General features: G+C 51.4%; 2 protein-coding genes and 3 pseudogenes across 2 annotated transcripts; 2 read left to right on the forward strand and 3 right to left on the reverse strand.

The window, feature by feature from the left end:
• Positions 1 to 1,862: 1,862 nt before the first annotated feature.
• Positions 1,863 to 2,780, reverse strand: SAPIO_CDS6755 (annotated as a pseudogene; the record flags this gene model as incomplete).
• A 1,312-nt stretch (positions 2,781 to 4,092) lies between these two features.
• On the reverse strand, positions 4,093 to 6,174 carry SAPIO_CDS6756 (annotated as a pseudogene; the record flags this gene model as incomplete).
• Positions 6,175 to 7,031: 857 nt separating this feature from the next.
• On the forward strand, positions 7,032 to 8,436 carry SAPIO_CDS6757 (uncharacterized protein; the record flags this gene model as incomplete). The annotated part of the gene is made up of 2 exons (XM_016788778.1): positions 7,032 to 7,799; positions 7,852 to 8,436. The coding sequence occupies 2 exons, from the start codon at positions 7,032 to 7,034 to the stop codon at positions 8,434 to 8,436; spliced, it is 1,353 nt and encodes a 450-aa protein (XP_016641577.1).
• Positions 8,437 to 20,827: 12,391 nt separating this feature from the next.
• Positions 20,828 to 22,952, reverse strand: SAPIO_CDS6758 (uncharacterized protein; the record flags this gene model as incomplete). The annotated part of the gene is made up of 5 exons (XM_016788779.1): positions 20,828 to 21,566; positions 21,662 to 22,059; positions 22,338 to 22,520; positions 22,578 to 22,595; positions 22,908 to 22,952. The coding sequence occupies 5 exons, from the start codon at positions 22,950 to 22,952 to the stop codon at positions 20,828 to 20,830; spliced, it is 1,383 nt and encodes a 460-aa protein (XP_016641578.1).
• An 886-nt stretch (positions 22,953 to 23,838) lies between these two features.
• SAPIO_CDS6759 lies at positions 23,839 to 25,185 on the forward strand (annotated as a pseudogene; the record flags this gene model as incomplete).
• Positions 25,186 to 27,234: the final 2,049 nt, after the last annotated feature.

Below are 27,234 nucleotides of genomic sequence, written 5' to 3' on the forward strand. Positions count from 1 at the left end.
AACAAGTGGCTCTAATACGCTCAAACTTTGGTCTACAGGATCATTGCCGCATCTATCAACCAACTTGTGTTAGCATCAACACGTCGATAATCGCCATAGGTGCATGAAAAGCTTATAGAGCGGATGATTTACTAGTGTGTGGCAAACCTGGAGACATTCTTCAGGGCAGAGCCCAGTTCTCGCGCAAAATCGTCCTTCTCGTTTCAGAGCTACCCCGCGTTTCCTCTTTCGATTTTGGGTATTCGAGCCTATGGCGCCGAGAGTCTGGCGGCCGCGGAACTCCGCACGCTCGAAATCCACGACCATAAAAGTACCACGGTGTGCATCGTACAGGATGTTGCATGCCTCCGCATCACGACGAAAAACGCCTTGCCTGTGTACTGTCTTGAATATCCTGGTTACCTCTTTAACGAGGCCGCTGCCTGGTGGACCTTGGAGCAATCGAACAAAGGCCGCCAGCCCAGCTCATAAACATGAAGTGCTTGTAAACGCCACTGTTGTAATAGTACGGTAGGACTAAAGTCTATACTGCCGAGACATACCGGGACATGCTTTCCCTGAATAGCCTGGAGTCGGTCGTAGATCTTGTTCTCGTGCTGCTGGCGGGCATAGTCGACACCTTCTACGCCTTTGGCAACGAGCGTGTATCCGCACTTCGATAGTCGCACCTTGAAAAGGGACCCCAGTGCTCCAGATCGGTGCAGTGGCGCGCAATCCACATCACGGCCTCCATCCGTGGCGAGTTGATTTCGAATGAGGGTGAGGAACTCGTGCCGATAAATATGCTCTGGTCCGTGATCGTCAGAGTTTGGACAGTTCTTATCTATAGGCCCGCCACATGCTAATCCCAAGAGGCATTCTAGAGTGCAGAATGGCCGGCTTTGTATGTTCCAGGGAGCCCTATGACTTCCTCCAACCCATGCACAATAAGTCAAGCTTAGAAAAATTAGTCGTGGTCTTGATACGCTTGGTATAAAACCCCTAAAAAGAGGAGATCATCTCTTCAGTGTTTCACTAATTTGCTCAAATAGAACGCTCGATTGGATGCCCTGCGCTTGTTTCTCGACATCTATATGTCTAACCTGCCGACCGCAAATCTCTAAGGGAAAGTGAGGTTAATCGAAATAAGGCAAGGCTGAGGTCAAGAGACGAGTCAAGCTGTATACAACTTCCGCGAACGTACATATTCCCTGATTTGATCTCGAGTGTGGTCTCGGCCGTGCTTGCCGGACACAAAGACGAAATAAACTTATATTGAGGGATTTGGGGCGGTCACAAAATGGGGATGTCAGAAAAGGGGGGTTCCAACGGATGGCATCGGGACGATGCATCCAGCCAAATATATGTTTAACCACCCGGTGACAAGAACAATGGCTCGCTCATCGATATGTCAACCACAACTGCCGTCCAATTAGAGGACCTCCATCTCAGTGGCCTTTACGGGGCGGGTCTCCATCCGAAACGGCGCACCTTATAGGGCTTGCCCAGGTCTAGCCTGCTCTGCACCTGGACCAACTCTGAGGTTCAGCCAGGAAGAGGGTGAGCAGGTTTCGAGACGCCGTGAGTGCTTGACTATTGTACCATCAACAAGATACCAGGCTTCTAAAAGTGTTGTGTTTGTTTATGTCACGGGCCGACCTTCATTGGGGCCCCAGGGCGGTGAGACCCAGCAGAAAAGGATAAACTACCGAATATCACTAACTAATGGGGAAGTGTTATGTGCCTCCTGGACCCTGGACTAGTAATACTAGGCCCATCCCATCCCACCATGCCGAGACCCTTGCTCCAGCTCCAACATGTCCCACTGCACCCACCCCTGCGTACGGTCTTCGTATGCAGAACAAAATCAGTAGATGATACGATCAAGGAAACCGCTCCTTCATTGCTTTCGAAATGGCCTCAAGACACTTTTGTTTCTGAAAGGATTGGAGATCCGGCCATCCGTGCTGGCGGTAGATTGCCTGAGCCATGGGTAGCATGCCACGGAAGCTGGGATGATATATGCTGAAAACGTCCTTCACACTGAGTGGGTTGATTGGTATGAACTTGAGGTCGCGGAGCAAATCCTGGAGAAGGTTGAAGAAGTCGGCCACGGCCCAGGCTTTGGTACACCCAAGCCATTCCATCTTATCAGGTTTGTCGCCATGGCTGTCCTCATCGCTGTCCTCATCGCTGTCCTCATTGCTCTCTTCTTTTTTCTCTCCTTTTTCATTCTCTTCCTTGTCCTGGTCTTCGTCTTCGTCTTCGTCTTCATCTTCGTCTGTGTCTTCGTAGCCAAAGGGGAAATCCACGATGCCCTCCCGCGTGGGGTTTTGCCAAACTTCTTGAGGGCATTCGCACCATACTACAGTCCCTCGTTTGGTATCGAGTAGAAAAATAGTATTATCGCGACCGCCACATGTCAAACTGACGACATAGGGAGGTACAAGTTTATAGCGATCAGATCCCTCAGACATTAATCTGATATCCTCACCACTAATATGCCCCCCGATTAGACGCTGGGCCAAGTCTTGCCAGTCGGCAAACCAGCAGTGGGATGCCGCCTCTGCGTGGGAAGCGTCGGGACCTTCGCGTATGTACGGCAGGTGGCGAAGAAGCGCTATAACCTCGCCTGACTTGCCCAACTCTCGGAGGGCCTCAGCATCAAACGGCCACCCCTCTGGTGGTGGGTATATAACCATGGATTCGTCGAGATACATCTTAGTGAGGAACTGGTAGTAATTGTGGATAGCGGCGATGCACTCGTCGCGCGAGTAGCTAACATCACAAAGCTCGGGCATTTTTGCTGATGGTAGGCTCGCTCCGTTCGTTCGAAGAGCTGGTTCGGGAAATTGATGGGAAGAGAGAGTGGAGAACGAAGAAGCACAGATGAAGGGCACTTTGTAAGAACCCAGTTGGGCACGAAGCCCATAGTCCCCCACGCTTTCGGCCAGACATGGCTACGACGTAGACGAGGAGACCCAAGCGAAATGCAGGAATTTTTGTGGCCCCGCCCACAGCGACTGACCTGGACCGGGACCGAGGTTTGTGGACGTCCAGCATCTAATGCAAGCACATACGGCCATAGCTCGCAGAATATAGAGGGTCTCGTCCGCGCCCTTGTCACGGGCCGACCTTTATGCAGGCCCAAAAAGCGGTAAGACACGGCAGAAAAAGGAATAGCAGGACGGTTGCATGCGGCCGGCTGACGGGCGACAGGGAAGTGATCGGTGGCGATCACCCCTGTGATCACAACGATCACCAAACGATCGGTTCCGATCAGTCAGGAAAGAACTCCGATCACCTTAGAGAGCTTGGAAGGGAAACGTCTATAGAAACTACGAGTTCTACCATGTATCTAGTTTGTCTTTCAAGACTCTCCAGTAGTCACTTCAAGAACAACTACACTCCTACACTTGAATAGGCACTTCTCACCAATATCTTGTGAATACTGCCTGACTGCCTCGCTTACTTCATAACAGGCACGTTCGACCCCAACACCAGTTGTGCCCACCTGATATACCCCAAACCAGTGTTAGGATCGTAACATTCTTCTATAACTAAGGAAAATCAAGGACACCGTTTATAGAAGGAATGATCGAGTCTTCCCCTCCAGTATTACAGATTTCATAAATTCGGAATAAACTGTAAATGGTCTAGGATAATTCCTAGTGGGCGTAATCCTTCTTTATAGAAATAGCGTGAAGCTCTACAGCGTCTTAAATCTGCTCTCGTCAACTCATACTCGCAGGTTAGCTGATCTCTCAGCCCTCGCTGAGTTCAAAGCTTCAACAAGAACGAAACTCCCAAGCGACTAATCCCAAGGTCAACAAGATCTTGAATTTCCTCGATCTTGACATATTCTCTAAGCAAAGAGGTGGCAATTACCGTAGGACTGAAATACTTGTACAATCTAGAGCCTCGTTAATCCCTGGCCTCCCTCACATCCGCGCGACGATACTGACATTTATTGAAGGGCCAAGTCCGATGGCTGCGTCATTGACAGTTGTGACACTCTCTCTACCCTACTCCCTCTCCCTATATAAACGATAGCCTACCTTTGCCTCCTAAAACAGCTGATAGATGTGCGTCTACAAATGTGAAGCCCTCGTGTTACTTTGGCCTCGGCGCCCGGTATTCCGGTGCTGTCTTTTGGACGCTCCACGGGGTTTTGCAGAACCTGATAGCTTCAATCTCCTCCTCGGGGTTGGGGCGGCGGCCGGCCTAGGCAGCGAGTCTGCTAAAGCATTAACCGCATTGGCATTGGGCGCTACTTTCTCTTTCTTCTCTTGTAACCGTTTGCTTATCCGCCGCGGTGCGGAAGCAGCTGAAGTTACGGACGATGGCGAAGGAAGTTCCGGAACCTCGGCGCCCACGCTCGGCCGTGTCTGGAAGGTCGAGTGGCCTACTGGTAGCATAGCCAAGGCACCAAAGCTTGACTTCAAGTCTGCTGGATCTGGTTGAGGCGTATTAGGAGAGGGCAACTTGGAGACATTTCCCTCTGGCCCAAACAGACCAAACAGACCTCGTTTCCTTCCGGATGGCGCCTCGGATATCTTCACTGGGTGGGCTGGCCCTAGGGCCGCGCCTGGCGTTTGTTGATCCCGTCTATCGTCCGGAAATGGCGCTGTTTCGTCTTGTTGGGGTCTTTGACTGACTGGAGACCGAGCACACTGTCTCCCCCTTGCTTGAGGGGACTGCGGACAGGACGTGGAGGACAGGGAATAGATCTTACAGGATCGGAATGACTTCGGACTGCGGCTGAATCGTGGGGGCGAAACAGACCCAAATGCCTTCTCGATAGGGTCAGTAGGGTCGGGAGTTGATTCTCTCAGCCCGCGGCCACTCTTCCCCTCCTCGAGCAGCCTCTCTTGAGGGGGTGTATCGGGCCCCATCTCCTGCGCCAACATCTCGTCGATCGGTTGCTCATGTTTCCACGACATCCCGGGAAGAACTCCCCACTTCCTACTCCAAAGTCCCCTTTCCACCCAAGTTTTCCTCACGATTTCGTAGGCCATCGTGTTAATCGCAGCGGCTTCTTCGGGAACTAATTCCCTTTGAATTCGTTCGCGTTGTCGTGAAACCTGATATATAAACTGGTGGAATGGCCGGGACGCTTCTCGCTCGCGTTCACGTATCGCACGCCGTTCCCCAGCTAGACGCAGCTCTTCGGCACTCTTCGGTTGTCCTGGTTTCTCTTCTGCTATCCTCGAGGAAGGGAGAGGATTGTTGCCTTCGGATTCGGATTCAGTGTCCAGCAGTTCTTCATGCTTCCACGGCCCAGATGGGATGTCCAGCTTAAGCGGGTGTATCTGCTTCCACTTTTCGTTCCAGATACCTTGCTCGACCCAACATTTTTTGACATTCTCCCTCGCTCGCTTTGTGGCGTCCCGGCCGAACAGGAGGATGGGCTCATCGGCCGGTAGAGAATATCCGTGAATTTCGTAAATTTCTCTTTGGATACGTTGCGCCTCGTCGAGGACTTGCTTGTCGAATTGCTGAGAGGGATACGACGCGCTCCGTTCTCCGATGAGGTGAAATTTCCTCTTGTCGCGGAGCCGCTCTTCTTCCGTCATCTGTTCAGAAGCCTCGGATGCAGTGGTGGTCCCTGACAGGAAATATTTGTTCGCCGGCGGGGAATGGCTCCAGCGTCTGCTGCGAATGCGCTCAAGCAGTTCCGCGTTGTCTGCGAGTGGATCAAGCGCTCTATGGAGCAGTGTTAGCCCATCGCCTTCAATTGACTCGGCCATAGAGGGAGCTCTGTCGTTGAACAAAGTAGAAGCAGGACTTGTAAGAAGGTGGGGAGCCGACTGAACAAGGGAGAGAAGGGCGGAATGGAATGGAACGCCGCGGATGGTGATGGCGAGTTTTCTCCCTTTACGTGCTGAAACTGTGGTTGTGTATTATTGCGGTTTTGGTTGGCGTTTATGGGTCAGCGGACAGTTGCATCCCTAGTTTCGACCACATCGAGATGAGCCTCAAGCTTGGATTCCGCCAGGGAGATAAGTCACAACATTGAGCCCATCACGCGACGCGGAATCGGAATTCCCCATACCTCCCGCGTGTCTTGTGTCATGATGGACCCCTTCCTGACCGAGTAGAATATTTCCCCTTGCTAACGAATTTCTTTGTTATTTTCTTTGTTATTTTCCCGCATGTAGCATTACATACCCACCACCTAACCTCCTCATCCATGGCTCGGGCTCTTTCATCCTTTGTTTGCATCCTGCCCCCTCACTCAGCCGCAGTTTCAACAGCTACTTTCAGCTAACCTGGTATTTTGCTACATCCTTGCATTGGACATTAGAGACAATCTGTTTCCGGACGAGCCCCATTCCACGGCCTTTCCAATGCGGACCAGTGCATTCCTTGTGTGGTAGTCTGTTTCCTCCATGCTCTTATCCAATTGCCTTCCCCCTCCCCCCTTTTTCCGCCAGGAGAGAGACAACGAAAGACAAAGAGAAAACGGCCTCCTGTGGGTTCTGACCCGATGAAGGGTTTAGCCCTTTTACATCCTCCAGTCGACGTCTGCCCTGTTTCGAATGCCCTGCCACTTTCCTCCGTTCAATTGAATAGCTACCTGTGACACCTATCTACAGCCTCCCTTCTCTTGGCCTCTTAGCTGTTACCACCCCATCGCATTCATGGCCATGGAGAGATCAAATAGAAGACCTCCGAAGATCCATAATCCTTAGGTATCATAAAATCACATATTCAAACAAGAACATCTTCTTTCACGGCCGTCGACGACCACCATCTAATGATACTTTGTAGAGTTTCAAATATCCTCTTAGCCAGAAGCAATGAGAACTCTAGAGAAGGAATAGAGCAATGCCGCCGCGTATCTCACCTCCTGATTCCTTTAGATTTCAATCTATCCAGATGTTGTATATTTAGAGGTCCCCTTGCTGTGCGTGCTTCATGGATGGATGACACAGATTTGCCTTGTTTCGAGATCTCCTAAGAATCACACTCACCCATCCCTCAGCTTATGCGTATTCCCGTGTTCCGGTCGTTCGTCTTCTTACTCCGATACCTCACCTAATTTCACCATGTCTCAGCGCGACCCTTGGACCCTCTTTTCCCTTGTGCCCGCTAATCAACGAGCAACGGACGTCGTCATGCATGTGTCGAACCGACATCTTATGCGCTTTGATGCTGGCACGTATGTTCTTGACGTCGGGCGGGTTCGCTCCATGTCCGGCGCTGACATGACTCTCGCAACTTTGGGTCGTAACGGCGATGTGTTTGTGGAAGGCTCCATGATCGCCAAGATCCAGTGCTCCTTTGAGTTAGAAGGGACATCCAGCTTTGTCATGTTTTACGATAGGTCGCATGGGCAGACCTCTCAGGTCTTCGGGGATAATGTGGCTCAATTCGTCAGTGGACGACCTCGCAGGCTCGCTCTGCCAACCACCATGGACATTACCATCGGCATGGGTGGTCGCCAGCAAGACTACGTCCGGTTCAGACTAAGGTGGTACGTTGAGAATCCTGCTGAGGCCATGAGGGAGATGGTCAAGAACGGACAAGCCGCTACTCGCCAAGAAAACCCACGCCTTGCACGGACGGCAGCTGAGGCTGATACCGTCTTGCCATCTCAGCGCCAGACCAGGATTCACACGCACGTTCCCGAGCCGAAATTACGATATCAAATGGGAGAGATTCTTGGTGCCGGACAATACGGAAGCGTGCATTCAGCCTTCAACTGGGACACCGGTAAATTGATGGCCGTCAAGGTCTTCAAGCGCCCCGTGACAACTACGGAGCAGTGGAAAATCTTGACGGGTGAAATTGAAATTCTCTCCAAGATGCGCCACGTAAGTGAGGATTCATAGTTTTCATTCCTATATACTAATGTTGGTGTTCCAGCCGCGGATCGTCGACTACATTTCGTCCGAAGACCGCCACGGGCCTCATCCCAAGATATTCATGGGTCTCAAAGACGGCACCTTGACGCAATTGGTGAAGGACGGATGTACCCAATTCCTTGCCGAGATTCTTAGCAGGCACATGCTTGAGGCCCTCGCATTTCTTGCGGGACAGGGCATCGTCCACCGTGATGTGAAGCCCGACAATATCCTTTACGTTCGCCCACCCAACCAAAGCACACACCCTTGCTTTCAGCTCGGGGACTTCGGCTTTGCCAGCCACACCGAATTTGCCTTCGGACGCGTGGGAACGCCGCTCTACCGGGCTCCCGAGATTACTTCTGGCAGTCACCGGCAGACCCCTAAAGTCGATGTGTGGTCGCTGTTTGTGACGATGCTATGGACCCTGAACGTTGACGGATTCCGCGAGAAGTCGAACCGGGACATAGTTGATGACGACATCATAAACCTTATTCAACAGGCCTCGAAGGTTACCGAAGTTGGCAAAATTGCCCCGATGGCGCAAGTAAACCCGGAGAACCGTCCTTCCGCCGCGCAAATGCTACCACTATGCCTTGATCTATGATGCGAAAGCCCACGACGACCCTTTGAAAGCACACTGGTCCTCTTGTGTCGGCTGAATTCGTAGGGCAAGGGGTAATCGCCAAGGACAGGGGCTGGCCCCCAGTTACAATGTACTATCAAGTCTGGAAGAGAGAGGAACAAGTAATTGCATGTATTTTAGCTCATTTAATGTTTAGTTCACCCAAATACCCAGTGTAACCTACGGCGACCACCTCGTCTGCCATCTACTCCTCTCGAATGATGGCGGGAACGTAATTGGGCGAGAGCTTCATGGCCTGGTCAAGCGGCGAATGGCTCAGACGGCCGTGCAAAAGGGAAATTCCTTCACTCAGTTCTAAGCCATGTATTTCAGAGCCATACATCGATTGGCATCTCGCCCATTCATCACCGCCCCGAGCCCAAGTCCAGATTCTTTCTACTTTCATGTCTCGAACATTCCCGATCAGGCGAAATATTCTCCACTACAGCGAGTTTCTTTGTAGTTTTGCCTGAACGCATATCCACTCCCTGTGTTTATGTTCATCCTTTGGTGTTTCAGCCAACCAGTAGTTTCTTCGTCCCCTTCCTCGTGAGGTTCTGTTTCTGTTTCTTCAAGTCTCATTGAGACCTGTTATTGGAATCTTACCCGCGATACATCCAGTGGGAGAAAAAAAAAATACGGTTCCGTATTTGCACTTTCGGTTGTATTTCGACGGACTAGCTGGTGTCGGTGTGTTTGAGATACATGATGATTCCAATACAGTTGGGGGGAAAGGGAATGGGACTAATATCGGAAGCAATGGTACAGCCTCTATATCCCCCAGATATGTAGGGGCATCCAGTCGACTCAACTCCTTTTTCGACAAACGCGCCACCTGCCGTTACACCCAGGCGGTGTCCGGTGAAGGGTGTTGGAGCATTGCCGAAAGGTGTGGGATCTCGGCAGCTGATATCGAGAAACACAACCCCAAGCCTAACCTATACGCCACTATCCAGGCCGGGGACAATATATGCTGCTCTGCTGGGGACCCTTATGAAGAGCCTAAACCAGACCCGCCAAAACCAAACCCAGACAGCACCTGCACTACACACCTCATCTCTAATAGAGACAATTATGATATCTTAAGTAAATGATTCGGAGTTACGGTTGCAAATATCGAGAGCTGGAATCGTGGGAAGACCTAGGCCTGGACAAAGTGCAAGGACCTGCTTGTTGGGTACAAGATGTATGTTAGCGATAGTCTAACGCCCATGCCTCCGCCGCAGGCCAGAACCCAGTGCAGCCCTCTTATTCCCAGAACGCAGCATCCAATCGATCCATCCATCTCTCTCACCAACATCAACCCCTGTCCCCTCAAGGCTTACTGCAGCAACTGGAGATATATCCACCACAACTACCATCCAATCAGAGGACCTCCATCTCAGTAGCCCTTACAGGGCAGCTCTCCATCCGAAACAGCGCACCTTACAGAATTTGCCTAGGGCTAGCGTACTCTGCACCTAGACCAACTCTGAGGTTCAGCTATGAAGAGGGCGAGCAGGTTTCGAGACGCCGTAAGTGCTTAGCTATTGGACCATCAACAAGATACCAAGCTTCTGGAAGTATTATATTTGTTTACTCCACCTTTGCTCGTTTGACACTTAAATCACCATACATAGCAACCTCTGGAGTTATCTTCCACTTTGATGAACCCAGGGAAATATTATCAAGGCGCTAGGAGTCAACAACTGTCCCCAACTTCTTCTATTGCCAGTTACTTTACTTGCCTGTATAAATATCTGCGACAGAAACTACATTGTCACTAGGAGAGCTAGTCCTCGATCTATCAACTAGGTCCTCGTAGCCTCACAATCTCCCAAGCCAGCTTTTCTCTTCCTATTCTCCGTATCTCTAGGCATCTTTAGGCCATCTCCTGCAGCTCCTGAAAGCCGGTCATATCTCTGAACGGGCGATCCTCATGAACTTTCAACACTCGTGAATGATCGCAAAGCAATCTGAAGGAAATGGCATGTGGAAAACGATGGTGATGAGAAGGGTGAATGTGAAGAAGTAGGCACCCAATTCTCGCAGCGCGCACTGATATGGAGGGCAGTAGGGAGCTTTACTAATATCTGGCTTTCATTTAGGGATTGGTTAGCTGCTTATTTAGCTGGTCACTCACCAAAGTCTAAGCCGAGACGCCGCCCTCTCTGCGAATGGATCCATGTCCAAGCAGCATGCTTTTGGATTCATCATTGCCCCCGGGGCTTCTGTGGTCCGCTGGAACCAACTGAGGCCATCTCATTGACATAAACTCCCTTCGAATGCCTCATTGATCCCTCCAGCATGGAAGGGGATGCATATGCATGAATCCTGAGCTCATACGGCACACACAGGCGAGGCAGACTTCGGGGAAGCTGATGCAGGGAGCAGCCCAGTCTCATATTTGAGGGCACATAATTCGCCCATTGTGGTTAGTGAATAAACTGAAGACCTGTTGGCTTGCACCCTACAAGGAAATCAGCCTGGCTTCGATAATAGTTGGAAATCCCAACCCCTATTATAGGTTGCATGTCCTGACCTTACATTTGTTGCAAAATCTTTAACCATGTAGTTTCAATATAATTTCCTATCACAAAAGCCACTAAAGAGCATGGCGAGTAATGCAGCAGAAAGTGCTCATCCTGTTAGAGTGGCTGCAGACATAATCGACAACCGGCGGAGTGGGGAGGAGCATGCAGCTGAACACATACAAGGTTGGCACTCTCTTCAAACACATCGATAGTTCCCAACTCATAGTATCCACCACCCAGCTGTCCAGTGCTGGTTTCCGTCTATCTCCTCGTTAAGGAACCTTTTAACTCTCCTCTTTGGCCCTTTGAGCACTTCGATCTCTTCTTGCGCTTCGCCGGTCATCTAGTGCTCAAATACGGTAGCCAGCCTTTCTCAGAGCATAGTAGTGAAGAGGAGTGCGATAATATTCCCGATTTTGTGAGACGCACTTCATGGAGTATATAATCTTCTACTATATTCGCATCAGAATCAACGTTGGCCGTAGAAGAAGAAGCTGTAACGGCCGGACCCCACTATCGTACGCTGCTGGGAACGGGGGTCTGGCCCTTTTTGAGCTTCTCCTCGCTCATTGGCAATCTTCGGCTGAGACTTGATATACGGAAGATTGTCATACCTTTGGTTGGGGCGTACATCCGTCTATCTACCACCTTGCGCCACTCCCTCTTCACTGGGAACTCGAAGCTTAGGTTTATGGAGTGATGACGGCCGCACGCCACCGTCGTGGAGGGAATGTAACTTGTATTTTCCCAAAAGATACCAAGCATACATAGGCCCTACATATAGATTCCACATTGCTCCTCCATGGAACGAGCTCGACACAGTCAAATATATCATCCTTATTTACTTATTCCGATTTATTAGCGTCCTCTCGACTTGTGACACCTTGTATCCTACAAAAGATTCTCCGCGGTGTCTTGATAAATCCGGCACCGCCTGGCTTCGCCTCTCAAGTCGCAGGGCGCTAGTATTTATCTCCCGACAGAACTTTTACTAATTCCTCCGCTGTTAAATGATCTGCCGTTGTTTCCATCCTATGCACCCATACACACCTTCCCTCTCTAAAAATCCACTCACCACCATTCTGGCGAAAGTCTCCTCCTTTAAAGGCACCATACCCGCTCCTAACCATTTGGTTCACGCTTCTAATGATGAGACTGAGTAAGGACTGTTTCTCATAAGATGGTCTTCGGGAGATAGTTAAGTTTTTTTTCATCTGGAGCCTTTCGTATATGCGGCCAGTAGGATCTGTGAATATTGGGAGTTCGCAGGAGGTTTCTGCAGCATAAGGGAGGATGAGGGACGGGTCGCCGCAACCGATGATAATGAGTCTAGACGACCCAATGGGTAGAGTAGAGAGGACAGTCGGGGTAAAGTACAGCGCTATGGAACGGATATAATCTTGATCGCAGGAGCAGAAGAAGTGGCGAACTAAATTATTCATTAAATATCACCTTCCCAAACGTCGAGGTCTTAAGTAAAGGACTTACTGAATATCACGACAACATTGAGAACATCATCTCTTGCAGCGACTAATTCGCCAAATAGACTAGACTTGCCATCAAAAGAGAGGACGGGGAGGTTATATACGTCAGAGATAACCTCTTCGTCGGGAATAGGATGAGGAGATGTAGGAATGCACGGCTTCGACATAATGAGGATAAGAGTTGTAAAGATGTCAAAAAATTGTTAATAAGGGCTGGGGATATTCGAACTAAAATAGTTGAGATGACAGGTTAGTGTAGTCCGCCTTGGGGCACTTTAAGATCAACTTAGGTTTCAGCATGACGTGTCTATCCCTTTATATTAAGCAACAGGACAGTAGCAGAAAGCCCCCTCCAGGACCAACGTCATTTCGGTCCGCATGAAGATTGAAATGGAGGTAACGCGTTGGATAGATGTTCGTTCCCGGCCAGAGGTCTGATTCTGGGCCATTACATATTATAGAGCCACGTCGACTGGATGGGAAGGCTTATGGATGGGTGGATGGGGAGGGGACTTCAAGTGGGCTTTAGCGGGGAGGCCCAAAGGGTGGAAACACAACTCCCTATTGGAGGAGCGGAGACGGGGAGGCAAAGAAATGTTAAACCATCACTTCATTCTGACGTTTTGTGCTACTGTCGATGATGAGCATTGAAGCGGCAAATACCGTATGGAGAAACCTTGAAATCCATGCTCAGACTACCCTCCAGCATTTCCTAGCTCCATTAGACCTCTTCGGTGTGACAGGAGACCTTGGCACTGACTGTAGCTGGCGCGTACACCTCCTTTCCAGCTAGGACCATGACATACTTTACCAAATTCAGGAGCCAGGACTAAGAAAACCGCTAAATGGGACTAATGCGTGTTGTCATGTAAAGCCAGCCTCACCAAGCCATACTACCGGCAGTGGTGGGTGAGGTAGCTGACGAATTTTGCTGTTGGCGGCCGAGATGGCCGCCCCCAAGGCAGGCCGAATGGAAGGTAACTTAGACGTGGGAGAGCTCTAATGGCAACCCTAAGCAGAAAGCGTATCCGTCAATCTTCATCGAACCACACATGATTGCGACATGCTGAGCGGCGGCAATCTCCTGAAGCACCTGCACCGAATGTCAATATCTGCCGCTGATTGGACTGAGTCTGCGCCCTTACCCAGATGCGCCGAAACCATGGTCGTTGAAGCAGCGCGAAAATTGCTTGCTGGTTCGTCTCGTTATTTGAGGGCTTTTGGACTCCTCGTCCGCAGCGATGCGTATATCCTTCAGAGCTCGATCGCTATCGGTTGTCGCTTCTCCGAGCCATACAATTACTCGGTTCGCTTTAATACAGTAGATCTCTGCCATGGACTGGACTTGATGTCCACGTTCTTTAGTGTTGCCTTGGTCGATGCAAATGGCGTGTATCCATATGACACGTTCAATAAGTTGATCCCGAAGACGTAATAGTGCCCCGTGGAGACTTGCTGTGACAGGCAAATGACACCGGTCAATGGAGATAGAATGAGCGGGAATAACGGTATGGCTTCTCAAGGTTGTCGCCAGAGCCATTCACTCCTGCTTTGCTCGTGTGACGGTTGAATTACCATGCATGGCTATGAAGAAAATGACGAAATTGTATTATTATTGTAAGGTCTAAATTCTACCAGAGGAAACAAACAAACGGCCCAATTGTTCCCTTTCAACTTGTGCGGTTATCCGTATTCCTACCGGTGTTTTCGTCATTTTTCATCTCACCATCTCCTTACAAGATCCAGAAGTTCCCCTGTCTCACAGAGTTCAGTCCCATTCCAGCCTCGCGTCATACGGTCCAATCTCCAACCTTGAGCTCGCAAATTCCATCGGCATATGGTACGGACACCGGTGGTGATTGCTTTGAGTGACGAGTGGCGGAACTCTTCGAAATCGAACTTCAAAATAATTTGCTCGTGCAAGTTTCGACTAAAATGTTGTTGTCCTCATCTCTCCAGTCGCCGAGCCGCTCTGACTTGAAGACGCTGCGGCATGAGAGGCCACCCTGTTACTATCTGTTGCCCGTGGACCTAGGATCGAGGTTAGTAGGTAATTACATCCACATAACTCCAGCATCTGGAACCACGTACCCGATGCGCTTTTGGCGAAAGTTTGGGGGACATTCCTTACTAGTTCACCAGTGAGGCGGGTTTCTTTGAAGCCCCTTCTTCTTCGGAGTCGTTCCTTGCTATCCCATCAGACGCACACAGCACTAGAAGACACTCCCCAGAAAAAGAAAACGGTGTTCTGTACTGTCCACCGTAACGTGTTTTGCGTTGCAGCGAATCTTCATCCGATGGTGCCGATCACACAAAACGCCTGAAGCCATCTTCCACCTCCAACTGTCCGGCGTTGTGGTCGGGCACTGGAAGTAAGGACAGCCACGTCTTGCTATTAGTTGAACACCTGTCCAGTATTATGGTTCTCCAACAAGGTGCCACGGATAGCTAGCCAGGTTCCAGGCGTGGTCGGAGGGAGAGCCACATGCATCAGGCTCATACCAATAATACTTAAAGGTATCGGCAAGCATAAGGTTCCCACTCATCACCTACTCGCCCTGCACATCCGCTAGGCCTGTCAGCTAGGGGGTTGATGAACATCTTAAGTAGGTCAAGGCCTGTCAGGGAGGGGAGGGAAAGCTCGGAGCTGCAGAAGCCCGAGCTGCAGCTTATGTGGAATTGCACCTCCTGCCCTGACTTGATTGTAGTGCTGTACTCGAGAATGTCAGACTTGAGGTTCTTGGAGCTGAGTTTTGTCTGCATAAGGAAGTAGCTGCTTGTGTGGTGTAGATGGTGATGGCAGAACTCTCCATGGTTGGCGGTGATGGTGATAAAGGTTGCTGGGCTGCTGTTACTAAACTGGATTTTCTTGGGCTTATGAGGCTAGCTACTTCTGTCCTCGAGTTCCTTAACTATGGTGGATAAGGCAAACCGACTATATAGCTAGCAGCTCTGGTATTTGGTATTGTGGGGTGTGAGGGCTTGGTGGGTAGCTTGCTGCTTCTGGCCTCCCACCTCTTCCTCCTGCCCCTCCTCCTCCACTTCCTTCCCCTCTTTCTGCTGCTTGGGATGCCCTGGTTAGGTGAAGACGGCTGAGGGCTGGGCCATGTCCTCTTCTGGCCAGGCGTAACAGTTGATTCTCCTTGTGTGGGTAACTGGGCCCTGGGTGTGTGTGAGGGGGGGATTCGACTTGCAAGGGGGGTTTGGCCTGCAGGGGTATTTCGGAGAGGCGGATGGTGGGCGGGATCTGAAGGTGACTACCCTAACCTCGGCGGTATCAGGATTGGGTTTGGGGCTTCCTGGGTATGGCGGCGGGGATGGTTGGGGGTGGTACTATGAGAACCGGGTGTAGTTGTGGCTAAAGTCCACGCACTTGAAATTTGAGATCCAATGTGGAGCAGGGCCTTCAAGGTGTAACTGAGGCAATCTGTTTGTATGGAAAACTTGGGAAAGGGAGGCATACCTAGCAGGGGCGTTTCTACATAGGGCGGCGTTCACGATGACCCTATCTGCTGTGATGGGGATGTCGCAAATAGGGCCCCCTTATAAGATGAGGCCGGTCAGCTTGTTGCTTACAGCCTCGCAGGCTGCCCCGTGGGCTGACAGCAGGTATTCCTCCAACTTTAGGAGCTTTCTTGCTACCAAGACATCCCCGGTCGTGACGTGGGCGGTTACGCTACAACCCGAGATAGCTAAAGCACACCGATTTGTATATGAGGTGCATAAGGCGCCTTGCTCAGTGCCGAAGTCGCGGCAGTCGCGGGAGAGCGCATGTGCAGCCTGCCAGAAGGTTGGCAACTCATTCACAAAGGCAGTTAGAAAGGCCTCCACATCTGCACCCCAGTTATTAGTGATTGCCTGCATGCTTGTCATCCTCCTAACAGGCAGTTAGCATTTTCCTTCCTCACAGCGGCTATTGGAACCTAGGCCAGCAAATGCAAGGTATTATGAGTATATGCCTCTTTACGGCGTCACTTATGGCGCCCGCGACATGCGGGTAGTTTTCCTCAAAGTGAAGTATGAAGCCGGGGCTCAGCTTCGATCCGTAGCGGTCTGACCTTCCCTCGGCCTTCTATTAACCAACGCATTTTACTTCGGGGATTATTGGGGGTTCTTGGGATCGCTGCATCAGGCGAGATTGGCCTGCCAGGGTGTAGTCTCCCCGAGGCCCATTCCAGAGACAATTGATAGTTTTTTCTCTTGGATTGTTGGCATATTTGTTGGTCTGAAGTCGAAGGATGTTGGTGTCCCGGACAATGAAGAGCGTACCGATTTGCCTTGTAGTAATACTGTAACTGCGCAGTGCTGACAGTCAAGCCCAGTCGGCTTTTGCCCTTGGGCCCAAGAGGATCCGGTCGGTATATTGATTATTTACCCTGGCCGACAAATAGACTAAGTGGTTTTCCCACGCGGGTCCCTGGGAGATCCGAAAACAATCTCCAAGCCCTCGGAAGAAGATTGGGAGATGCGTATGCTTCCCCTAATTGAGGGCAATTCCAGAACTAGGGCAATATTATCTGCCCAGTGAATTGCGGTCTTGCGTTTGTTGTCAAGCGTGAAAGGAAGATGGCATCTACGCTGATATTACGGGAAGCTAACAACTGTCCTGCGTCGGGCAGATCAGGCATGTTCGGTCTTCGTCCCGGTAAGTCGTCACGGAAGTGCGTGATCTGTCCACACCACACATGCTGTATGGATGCTGAAGCGTGCACTCGCCCACGCAATCACAAAAGTTGGGTGAATGCTCCCCTGCAACGACTCTTGCGTTTATTTTATCCGCAGCCTTTGCAAGAAGCATCCACGTGTCGAGAATGTCTTCCGACCCCATACATCTCGAAAGCCCTCAGTGTTGTAGGGTGAGTTGATCTAGGGCAGACCCAAAGACTCGATTTTCGGCCATGGTAGCGTTCCTGGGATGCTCTTGCGAGCTGTCTGTCCGGGTCCAACACAAATGGTGCAGGTTTTCCAGGCGCCGAAGGTGGCGGAAAGGAGACCCCCAACACACTGATCTCTTGTTCTCCAGATGATATCCCGAAATCTTGCCATCTGTGCCTTATCAAAGGATCTTGGGTCAGAAAGACGCCCCATGAGCACTGCCTTTTCAGTTCATTTGTATAGAACACGATATCTCCTGGGTCTGGTGCTCTGGCTGCGGACGCGATAGTCATCACACCACCCTCCAATGTTTCTAGATCTAGATGCCGCAGTGTCCATAGATTTAGGCCGGTTTTCAAACGATGGCCAAGGGCGCTCGATGGGCTTGATAGGCAGCGTACTAGCATGCGAGCATCGACGACCAGAGCTCGAAACGTACAATTCTGCAGTGTTCCGAGTTTTCCGCCGCTTGAGATGGTGTCTTCGTTATCGGTTTAAGGTGTCAGCCAACTTTTCGCATGTTACCAAGGCCTCATCTCGATCGTAAGGGGCGGCAATTGGGGTTCAATTACCGGAAGCTAGCAGAACCGTTGGCGCTAGTTCCTCCCAATGGCTTGTAGGTCCTATTTTGGAGGCGAACCGCGGGGTTTAACACTCGAATTACCTCGACCCTGTAGTCACGGTCAGGGCGCGGGGCAAGTTTGGGGTGGGAATACACGAAAATAGAAAGGATCCTATTCAGGGACAGATCGTTGATATTATCCGGTAAGGCCCCAGCAATCTGGTGAATGACTCTTGTACTCTTCAAACGCTCCCGGACCTTACTCTTGTCCCACTTAGTTGCGCTGTCAGCTACGACAGCGATCCTGTGGTTAGGCCTGGAGCAGGCGCTGACTCGACCAGGACTTGTCTTGCCAGAAATCGCCTGAAAGTTCCTTCCGATGCTCACGGGTGAAAGCAGTATCCGCAATCACTTGAGGAGCCTTCCGCGCCATCCTGGAGTAACGGCCCAGGGTGTTACTGGCTCGATCCGCTGCGTCGTCGTTATGAATCAAGACAGTCGTAGTGGTGGTCGTGATTGTCCCCGAGCCCAAGATCAGTTGGAGTTGAGCATCTCTCCGGATGGAATGGATAGTATTGAGCCAGGCATTCCGACCCTACTCCTGTGTCATGACAGCCAGGTGATCTGCCAGGAAATCGGAAGTGCTCTCCTCGTGGTCGGTCCCAGATCATGGTAGTCCAATGGGCCGGGTCATCGAAGTGCAGGCAGGAAACCAGGTATCGAGTGTGCCAGGCTCTTTCACCTCCCGCCCATAGGGCTCGGTACGATTTCTCCCGCCTTCCTACTTGAGCCGTGAACTTGACACCTGCCGAATAGGAGGGGTCATCTGGTCGAAGTTGGCAGTACAGTGGGGCAATGGTAATGTTAGACAGTCCCAAGGTCGCAAAGATGAATCCGGCATCCACCTCATCCTGATTCAACCAGGCCCTCCGGGCCAGAGTCTCCTCAAGAGAGTACGAGTAATTGACTATCTCTGTGAAATTGACCCGATACCGTCCGTTCTCCCGGGCTAATCTTTCGACCAACTGATGTTTCCGCCAATGTGGGAAGTCGATCCATTCTACGACGGATCTTTCACTGGTATTCGCTGGCGAGTTTAATGAGTTCCACGATGTCCTTCATCGCGTCGCTTTCAGCCATTTCACGGAGTTCATCCGCTGTCGGCTTTGGCGCCACAGGGTGTTGTGGTTGCAAGCTCGTGATTATGGCATAAAAGCCGCAGAGGCTCCTGTGGCTGGACGTTGGAATGATCTCATGGCCATGTGGAAAGTCTCGTCTGTAGGTCGGACGCGTCGGGGAATGGGTGGACAAGTCTAGCTCTCTGGCCCAGATTTAGAAAAACGCGGCTTCGGCTCCGGTGTGGCTCTGTCTGCATAGCTTAGGCTTGGGCTTGACTTCATTCCTTGCCATCGATTTCGTGACTCCCCGCACGAAAGTTAGACGTTGTACATCTTCCATTTCGCTTGCCTCCGGCTGCGGGCGTTTACCGCATTCGTCTGGGAGAGAATGGACGGAGCATCTCCAACGGGAGCTGCTCCTCAAGGAGCCTACCCTGCTGAGTTGAGGCTTGTTTGGTGTGGGTTCAGGCTCGATTGCATTCTCTGCCATCGATCTTGTGACCCTCCGTACGAAAGTTGCCGGGGTACGGAGGCGTGGACTGGCCGTCTTATTGGTCCCGAGTGGTACCGATCCCTCTGGCTCTGTAGGTGCAACGATCGTACCAATTTCTGTGACTGCGATACAACCGACGAATTATTGTTGCTTTGAAGATCGGGACGATACACTGTTAATGCTGCAGGCACCGTGGGTGGCAGGGACTGCTTGCGTGCCGGGACAACTCGACGAAGAGAATTCATTGTATTGTCGTTACTGTGAAGGCTGAAGGAGACAGTTGTATTGATGTTGTAGCCATGGACTGATCGTGTCGGACGTGCCGCGGAACGGATCGACAAGTCTAGCTCTTCGAGGCCGGACTTAGATGAGCGCGATTTACGTCCACAGAAGAGCGCATCGAGTTGGTTATCCGGGTTTAAGATGAATGAGAAAAGAACAAAGAGGGGAGCGTTCTAGAGAGAGGATTCGAGCCTTTTTGTATTTGAGGATCGGATTGATCACAAGCCATGAATCAGTACAATTGGAGGTTTCGGCGAGGAAGGTGCCCGCAGTACCCTTCAGGGGTCCCTGCTCCATGTCGAGCATCCAGGTGGCGTCGATTATCTAGGGCGGCTTCAGTTGAAATTCGGGCATGTGAGGGTTCGCTGCGATGTTCTTCCAGTCTGGGATTTCAGCGCGCTCATACGCGGACACGAGGTCCTCCTGTGGCGGAGCTCGACTCATCACACTCATCAACGCAAATGAGCGGCGGACTTATTCCTCCTGGTCGGTTGGTTGCGCTGTCCTGAAGGGCTTCGATCGCGGTGTTGATAGAGGACGACTATGATATAAAAGCCTGCATGGTTGTTTGATCGATAAATGCCGACAGGAATGCGGTATCGGACGGGACTAGGTTGGGTGTGTCGGAGGGATGGTTTCTTGTTAGATCCTGTCGCGTTGAGGACATTGATTTTCCCCTTTCGCCGCTTCGCTGTGAATCATTCGAGAATTACGCAACCACGAAGGGAAGGGACGCCCCATTTACCACGGAAGGAAATAACGGCAAGCACGGAAGGACTTGACAACAAGAAGACTTTATTTTTTTTTTTTTTTTTTTTTTCCTCAAGGTAACAGGGTGATCCAGCCCGTTTAAATCGGACGCCACTTCCCAGCCCGCTTGATTGTACCTTCCCACAATCATCGTGTACAAAACAAAGGCCAACTCATCTTCATCACATGCTCCAGCTGTGAAACCTTGGCCAAATAATAGAACATATTGCCTAAATTTCCGTCACGGTTCCTGCCGAAGTTCATGACTTCTTAGGATCACCGGCTATGATACAAGATCAGCAGCCGCCGCCCCAAACAAGAAGCGCGTCTGCCTGCGGCATGGACCCAGCCTCGTCCAGAACTACAGCCTTGGCCACTTCGCGGTTGGACTGCGCGTATGGGGCCTGACTCAAGCCGAAAGGTGTGGCACACACGGCGTCGGCGGCCATGACGATGTCCTCAAGGAGGCGTCGCACCATCTGGCGGGCGGTTTCCGCGTGCACATCGTTCGGAGTGTAGTCTCCAACCTCGGCAAATGAGATCTTGCCAGCTACAAACTGGCGAAGGCCTTCAAACTTGCGGTCGGTTTCAATAGGACGTTGGAGAGGCCGTAGGGCTTCGGGGTCGGAGGCAGCGACGGAGAAACCTTTGGCTCCGACGACTTTGAGGAGCCACTCACAAGGTGAGAGGTTCAACGACCACCTGCTGCGAGCCTTGTAGGCATCGATAATGTCCTCCTCCGCCTCTGCACCTCGGGATTGACCTGCTGCGATCTTAATGAATGCCGCAATCTCGGTCTTGATGGCGTAGCCACGCACGACGAGCGGGAAAGGAGTATTTGTTTCCTTGGCGATCTCTACACCTAAATGGTGTAGGCTGGCGGCAAAGTTGCTCGTAGCAACATGAGTGGGGGCACTGCAGGCTAGTTTGCTGATCTCCGGTTGTGCCATATAGAGTCTGGCCGTTAGAGCTAGGAGTTGGGTCTTTCCAGACCTAGCGAAGCCGATAATTCCCACAATGCCGAGGCGAGTAGCTCTGAGATACGCCAAAAATGGGAGGCGCGCTTTGTCGCTGACCATTTTCCCAACTGCTCCCCTAATTTTGCGGTTCACAGGGTCGACGATGCCAACCTCCAGCAATCTCGAGGGATAGAGAGGGGGGAAAGAGAGGGAGGAACGGGAGAGGCAGAGGTAGGAGCGGGAGGGGCAGCCAAAGCCATATCGGCGAAGGAGGTCATGGCAGATTCGACGCCATCTCCACCAGGACCACTTGCCAAGGCGTGATTGCCCGGCAGGGATCGGAATCCGGCGCCGGCTTGGAACTCCTTCTTGATGTTGTGCTTGTGCTCATCAAGGGGGTCGCTCTCCTCCAACGCGGCATGGACAGCCTCAGCTCGACGTGGAGCTACATGCAAACCAGCATCGAGCTTCAGGCGATATTTATTACCGTCGTACCCGACCATCTGGCCAGCGTTGAAGTCGTCGTAAGCTCGGATGGGGCGGTTGAGGGCGATGGAGTTAATATCCTTCTGCCGGGGGCAATGGATCCTCAGGGCCCAATCACAATTACCGCCCTTTCACTCGTCCTCCATAGGAACTTGTCTCGCCTCCTAGAAGTCCCTGTCTTTGGTCCCTTCTTCGGAATCATCATACTTGGCATCCGGAGGTGGCAGATCAAAGGTGAAGGCAATGCGGGAGTCCGGCGACAAGAGGCGTGAAAGAGACGGCTAAAACTCGTCTCGTTCCTACGCCACAGTTAGAAAAAATCGAAAGCGAAAGAACAGGAATAATCTACAAAACCACATACCGTAAAACCGTGCCACACAAGGACAGTCAACTCCTGAGCCAGGTCGTCGGGCTTGTCGCTGGCGAGCAAGAATAGGCATACGACATTTCTCTGTCGAATGGCCCTGGCATCCTCTGCCAACTGGAAAGCATCCTGCACCACTCCTTGCGCGACGCTCGCCATGTAGTCACGGTGGCTGTCAACCTGTAGGAGAGCGTAAAAGGAAGGGCTTTCACATTTGCAGGAACCTCGCTTGCGTACCGGGGCATACTCCAAGGTCTAAAAGGAAAGAAGGGGGTTAGAAAATTAACGAATTAACAGGAAATAGAGACCGACGATGAAGTAAGAGAAAAATCCGATACAGGCTTACCCTGTGCTGTATGAGAATACAGGCTGGATTGGATCCGGGAAGTCCTCAGCAAAATTTGTTTTCCCCCCGGTCATCATCCTGCGGCCCCTGAAGAGAACTACAAGTTCTTTTCAGGCACTCAACTCCCGAAGTGTCTAGACGCCATCCAGAGGATGACCACAGTTCACAATGAGGTTGTCGTCTTCACATTCTGCAACAAATGGAAGCCCAATGCCGTCAACGGACGCGGTTTCGCCACCCTTGAGTTTGAACCGTAGGAGACACATTGGGTTCGTCTTGCCTTCGGGCTTAGGCAATTTCTTCTCCAGTTCGGGAGATATTACCTCGGCCGTCGACGCCCATGTGCCAGCGTGTAGTCGAATCTCGATTGTAAGTGCGGCGCTCAGATGACCCTCCGCGTCAAAGACCGAGACGTCCGCGCTAGTCGACCTTGGGAACACGATACGGATGCCCACATAGGGCCGTCTGTTAGAATATATATATATATATATATAGAGAGAGAGAGAGAGAAAATGAAAACAACACAGTGAGTTGCCAAGGAAAGGAGGGATTGAGGAATGAGTTTAGGGGACTGAGAAGTTGGAGGGAGGCATCCTTTTTATGGACAGACCACACAGTACGTAGCACCAATGGCTTATTAATTGTGAATTGTTTTGCAAACATTGAGGCACAAATCATCCCAAACAAAATCAAAATCCTGAATCATTGAGTATCACTCCTGCCTTAAGGGGAAAAGCACATGACAGCACATGGCTGAGGCTGGAGGAGAGGGAAAGGGCTATCCTGTGGGAAGGACATGAGGATGATAGTGAGATGATTACTCCTTCCCAATATCATCATCCCAGGCAACCCACTTTCCTAGCACAATTGCAGCGTTGAGTTCATCTTTCGATTTACTTGCTCCTGCTTCAAGGTGGTAAAGCACATGCCAGAGGCTGGATAGAAGCTGGATCCAGGTAGTGTGAAAGTGTGGCCCAGTTGAGGCGGTGGCCAATTGACTAGGGTGACGACTTAATAGGTTCTGCCGATTTTGCTCAACCTGCCGCCCCACCCTAACCGGACTAGGCTGGGTTTTGTTTTGTGACCATTTCTGTCCCGCGTCGACTGACCGACATTTCTCGACATCCCGGTGAACAATCAGCAACAACAGACATGGCCGAGGTGCCCGACATCCAAAGTGCGTTTAAAGGGCCAGTTGGGCCATTGCGCCATCGCTGCGCGCAGTGCTCAGCAACAGACTCGTCTCTCCTCCGATGCGGCGGCTGCCGCGCGGTGCGCTACTGCGGCCGTGAGCACCAAATCGCCCACCGAGCCCAACACAAAGGCGCGTGCAACAAGATCAAGAAAGCGCGAGACAAGCTCGCCGAGGAGGAACACCGCGTTCGCAACGCCGAGCCGGACATCATGACCCCCGCCAATGCGTTCGAGACGAGCGTCGGCCGCTTCTGGGGCATCTGGAGCACTCGCGACTATATGCGTGCGCGGCTCGCGCTGGCTGGAGGGAATTTGCTTCGGCTAGGCACGCTCGATGGTGTCCAGGAGGCCTATGAACACATGTGGGACCTGCTGAGGCTCTGCCGCAGCGACAACTTGGCGCTTCGAGACATTGTGCCGGCGATCATGCTCCGACTCGATCTTGACCAGGAGTGTTATGACTTCATCAAGTGGTGGGCGACTTGTGACCCAGACGGCCGTTATGACTGGGGTGATACCACCTTGCCGTACCTTGACCTCCACGGAGCAGACGTCCTCGAGAACGAGCACTTTTTCGACAAATACCCAGATTTCAACCACGTTGTTGCTATTCTGCTGCTGAAACTGAAGCTGCTGGTGGACATTCGCAACCTCAAAGTTACCCGCAAGATCCTTGCCCTAAGATCGGTCCCCTTGGATCTGTGGGAACAATTCGGGTCGGCGGTGATCCGGAGTCCCCTGTCCGCCCGATTCCTGAGAGAGTCCTCTCAGTCGCTCTCTCGGACCGAGAAGACGATCCTGAGCCAGATCCGCCTGCTCGGCGCGACCATTAATAAGCTCAACCACGGTTTCATGTTCCGCCTCTTTGATCCAGATGAGGCGCTTTCCGACAAGCCAGAGTACACCTCGAGTGGCTCCTGGGAGGAAGTGGCGATGGCGCTGCAGCACTCGTACGCTGCCTGGTGGGAGACGGAGGGTATTCTGGATCTATTGAATGACGCGCGAGCGTGTGCGGCACGAGACTCGGAGAACGAGATTAAGGACATGTTGGAGGAGGATGCATCAAGGCCATGCGCTGCCGGCCATCGGACGTTTGAGGAAATGCTGGCCGATGTGAGTGTGAACCGGATCTGGGGATACCTTGATTGGGCCGTCGAGAACGCCTCATACCTGGGTCCCTGGTCTGAGCGGCCCTCCGAGCGGTACACACTAGAGTCGAGGGAAGCTTGGGAAAGGGCGAAAGAAGAAGATGCAGAATTTGACGATCTGTCTGACGAGGGAGAGTGGAGTGACGACGAGGACTAAGAAGCCTTCGCGATGGAGGGTAGCATAGCGTGGATGGGGAATCGATCCTACCCTCAGGGATAACTATTCTACTAGGGTGTGCGTGTGTATCTATTTAACGCCATACGGCCGGAAAACGGGGGCATGTCGGCATCCCTATTGGAATATCAGGCGGCAGGACTATTCTATACTAAGTATACAATATCCTACAAATGTCAAGCTTTCCCTGCAGTATTCCCGTCAATACCACTCTTCATGCTATAATTGCCCACGCAGGCTCAAGCCATTCTTTAATCAGCCCTTAACGTACATGATAAGCGAGCGACCCAGACAAGTGAGTGACCCATCTCCCACTACTCTATAATAACTATCCTCAATTATTAAAAACACCAGGAACTAACTATAATTACATCAGAAACAGCTAAATCAGATGATTCTGCGGCCTCCTGGCAAGTGCGTGCGTTATGCCCAGGCTTGCCGCATGCGCTATAGCACTGCTCTTGCGAGACCCCCTGTATCACTACTATCCGGCGGCGTTTGTTGCACTGCCTCCCCACTTTTAGCCTTCTGATCCACTAGACCCTTTTCCTCTTGTATAATAAGTGATCCTTTGTATAATAAGTGATCCTCCGAGTCTTAGGCGTGTTCTAGCAGCTCGTCGGCGCTTGCTTAGTGCCTCGTTGGCCTTGCGGACCGAGGCATTCCCTGCCTGAAGGAGAGCTACCTGGTGCATTACAGCCATTACGCTTTTAGTAAACTGATCTACAGCAGTGAAACTGTCTTGGAAAAGGTTAGTGAAAACAAGTCGGAAATGGTGGACCCATGTGGAAATAAAAGGGCAACACTTTCCGCGCCTTTTTAGATAGAACAAGTCGTCAATACATGGCTCTTTTCTATTCGCCATTGGCAGGTTTTCACTGCCAAGCTTCCGATGGAACGTGGCGCTTCACCTTTTCTAAGAGATGGAGTTATGGCGCTTCACATCGCCGTCGCCGCTAGCGTTAAACATCTTATCACATACCTAGTGCGGACAGGTCTGGGCATAAAGGCCGCAGACCAGGCCGGAGATATACCTTTAGTATACGCAATTCTATCACCAGAGTCTGATGAAAAAAGTACCCACGACTGATAATTCGACAAGAAGATGGGACTCCGCCCTCTGAGTAGTCGACCAGATGCCAGGAACCGGCAAACCGCAAGTGGGTTAAATGATTTTCTTGGAGAGCTAACGAGAGCCATGAGATTTCATGAGCCCTCGGTTGGGTTGGCCGGCCAAGGATATCATTGCAGCTCAGCCGCATTCAAACATTTTGATACAGCAACGATGCTGAATTCGAGAGTCTGATACTGAAGAGGCCAGGTCCGATACTACCCTGTCTCAGCCGTAGAAGGGAAGACACGCGTGATGGGTTGGAAAGGTCAGGAACGTTCCCAAGCATACATCTTGCCCTCCTTTCCAAAAAAGGGAACTCTCTCACGTCAACCTAGAACTTCTTCCGTGGCACGACATGTATCTAGCTACTATGGTATCCTATACGCTCGTCTTGGCGTGCATCTGTAGTGGGTGAGCTGCATTGATCGAAGCACTGCACTGGAGACCGGCCGGTTCTCTGGAGGTCTAGGCTTGAAGTGAAATTATGGATCCTCCCCACAGCCTAGGCTTTCGTGGCACTACCTCAGCTCACGACGACGACGCCACGAGGGCAAAGTAATCGTTTAGTCAAGTTGCCGCTGTCTACCTCATTAAGTGTTACCTTAACCGGCCTATTGGCAACGCAAAAAACGCCGACCTGGCCATCCATCCACAAGATCGCCACCATATATTTACAGCCACCTTCAATTGCTCAACAAGCTGCTCCGCGAGGACGACCGCCCGGCTGACCGCCGAAGAAGAGACTCAATGGCCGACAAACCCAGATCCAGCGTGATCCAGGGCAACGATCGCCCAGCGGGATGAATAATAAGAAAAATAGTTTCCTTAAATTAGAACTCACTGTCTCTACCTAGGCAGCTTTCGATCTAAGTCTTCATTTCATTATTGAAGAGACACCATGTCTTACGCCTCCACTC

Source organism: Scedosporium apiospermum, assembly GCF_000732125.1.
Source record: "Scedosporium apiospermum strain IHEM 14462 chromosome Unknown SEQ_SAPIO_0107, whole genome shotgun sequence".
Lineage (NCBI taxonomy): Eukaryota > Fungi > Ascomycota > Sordariomycetes > Microascales > Microascaceae > Scedosporium > Scedosporium apiospermum.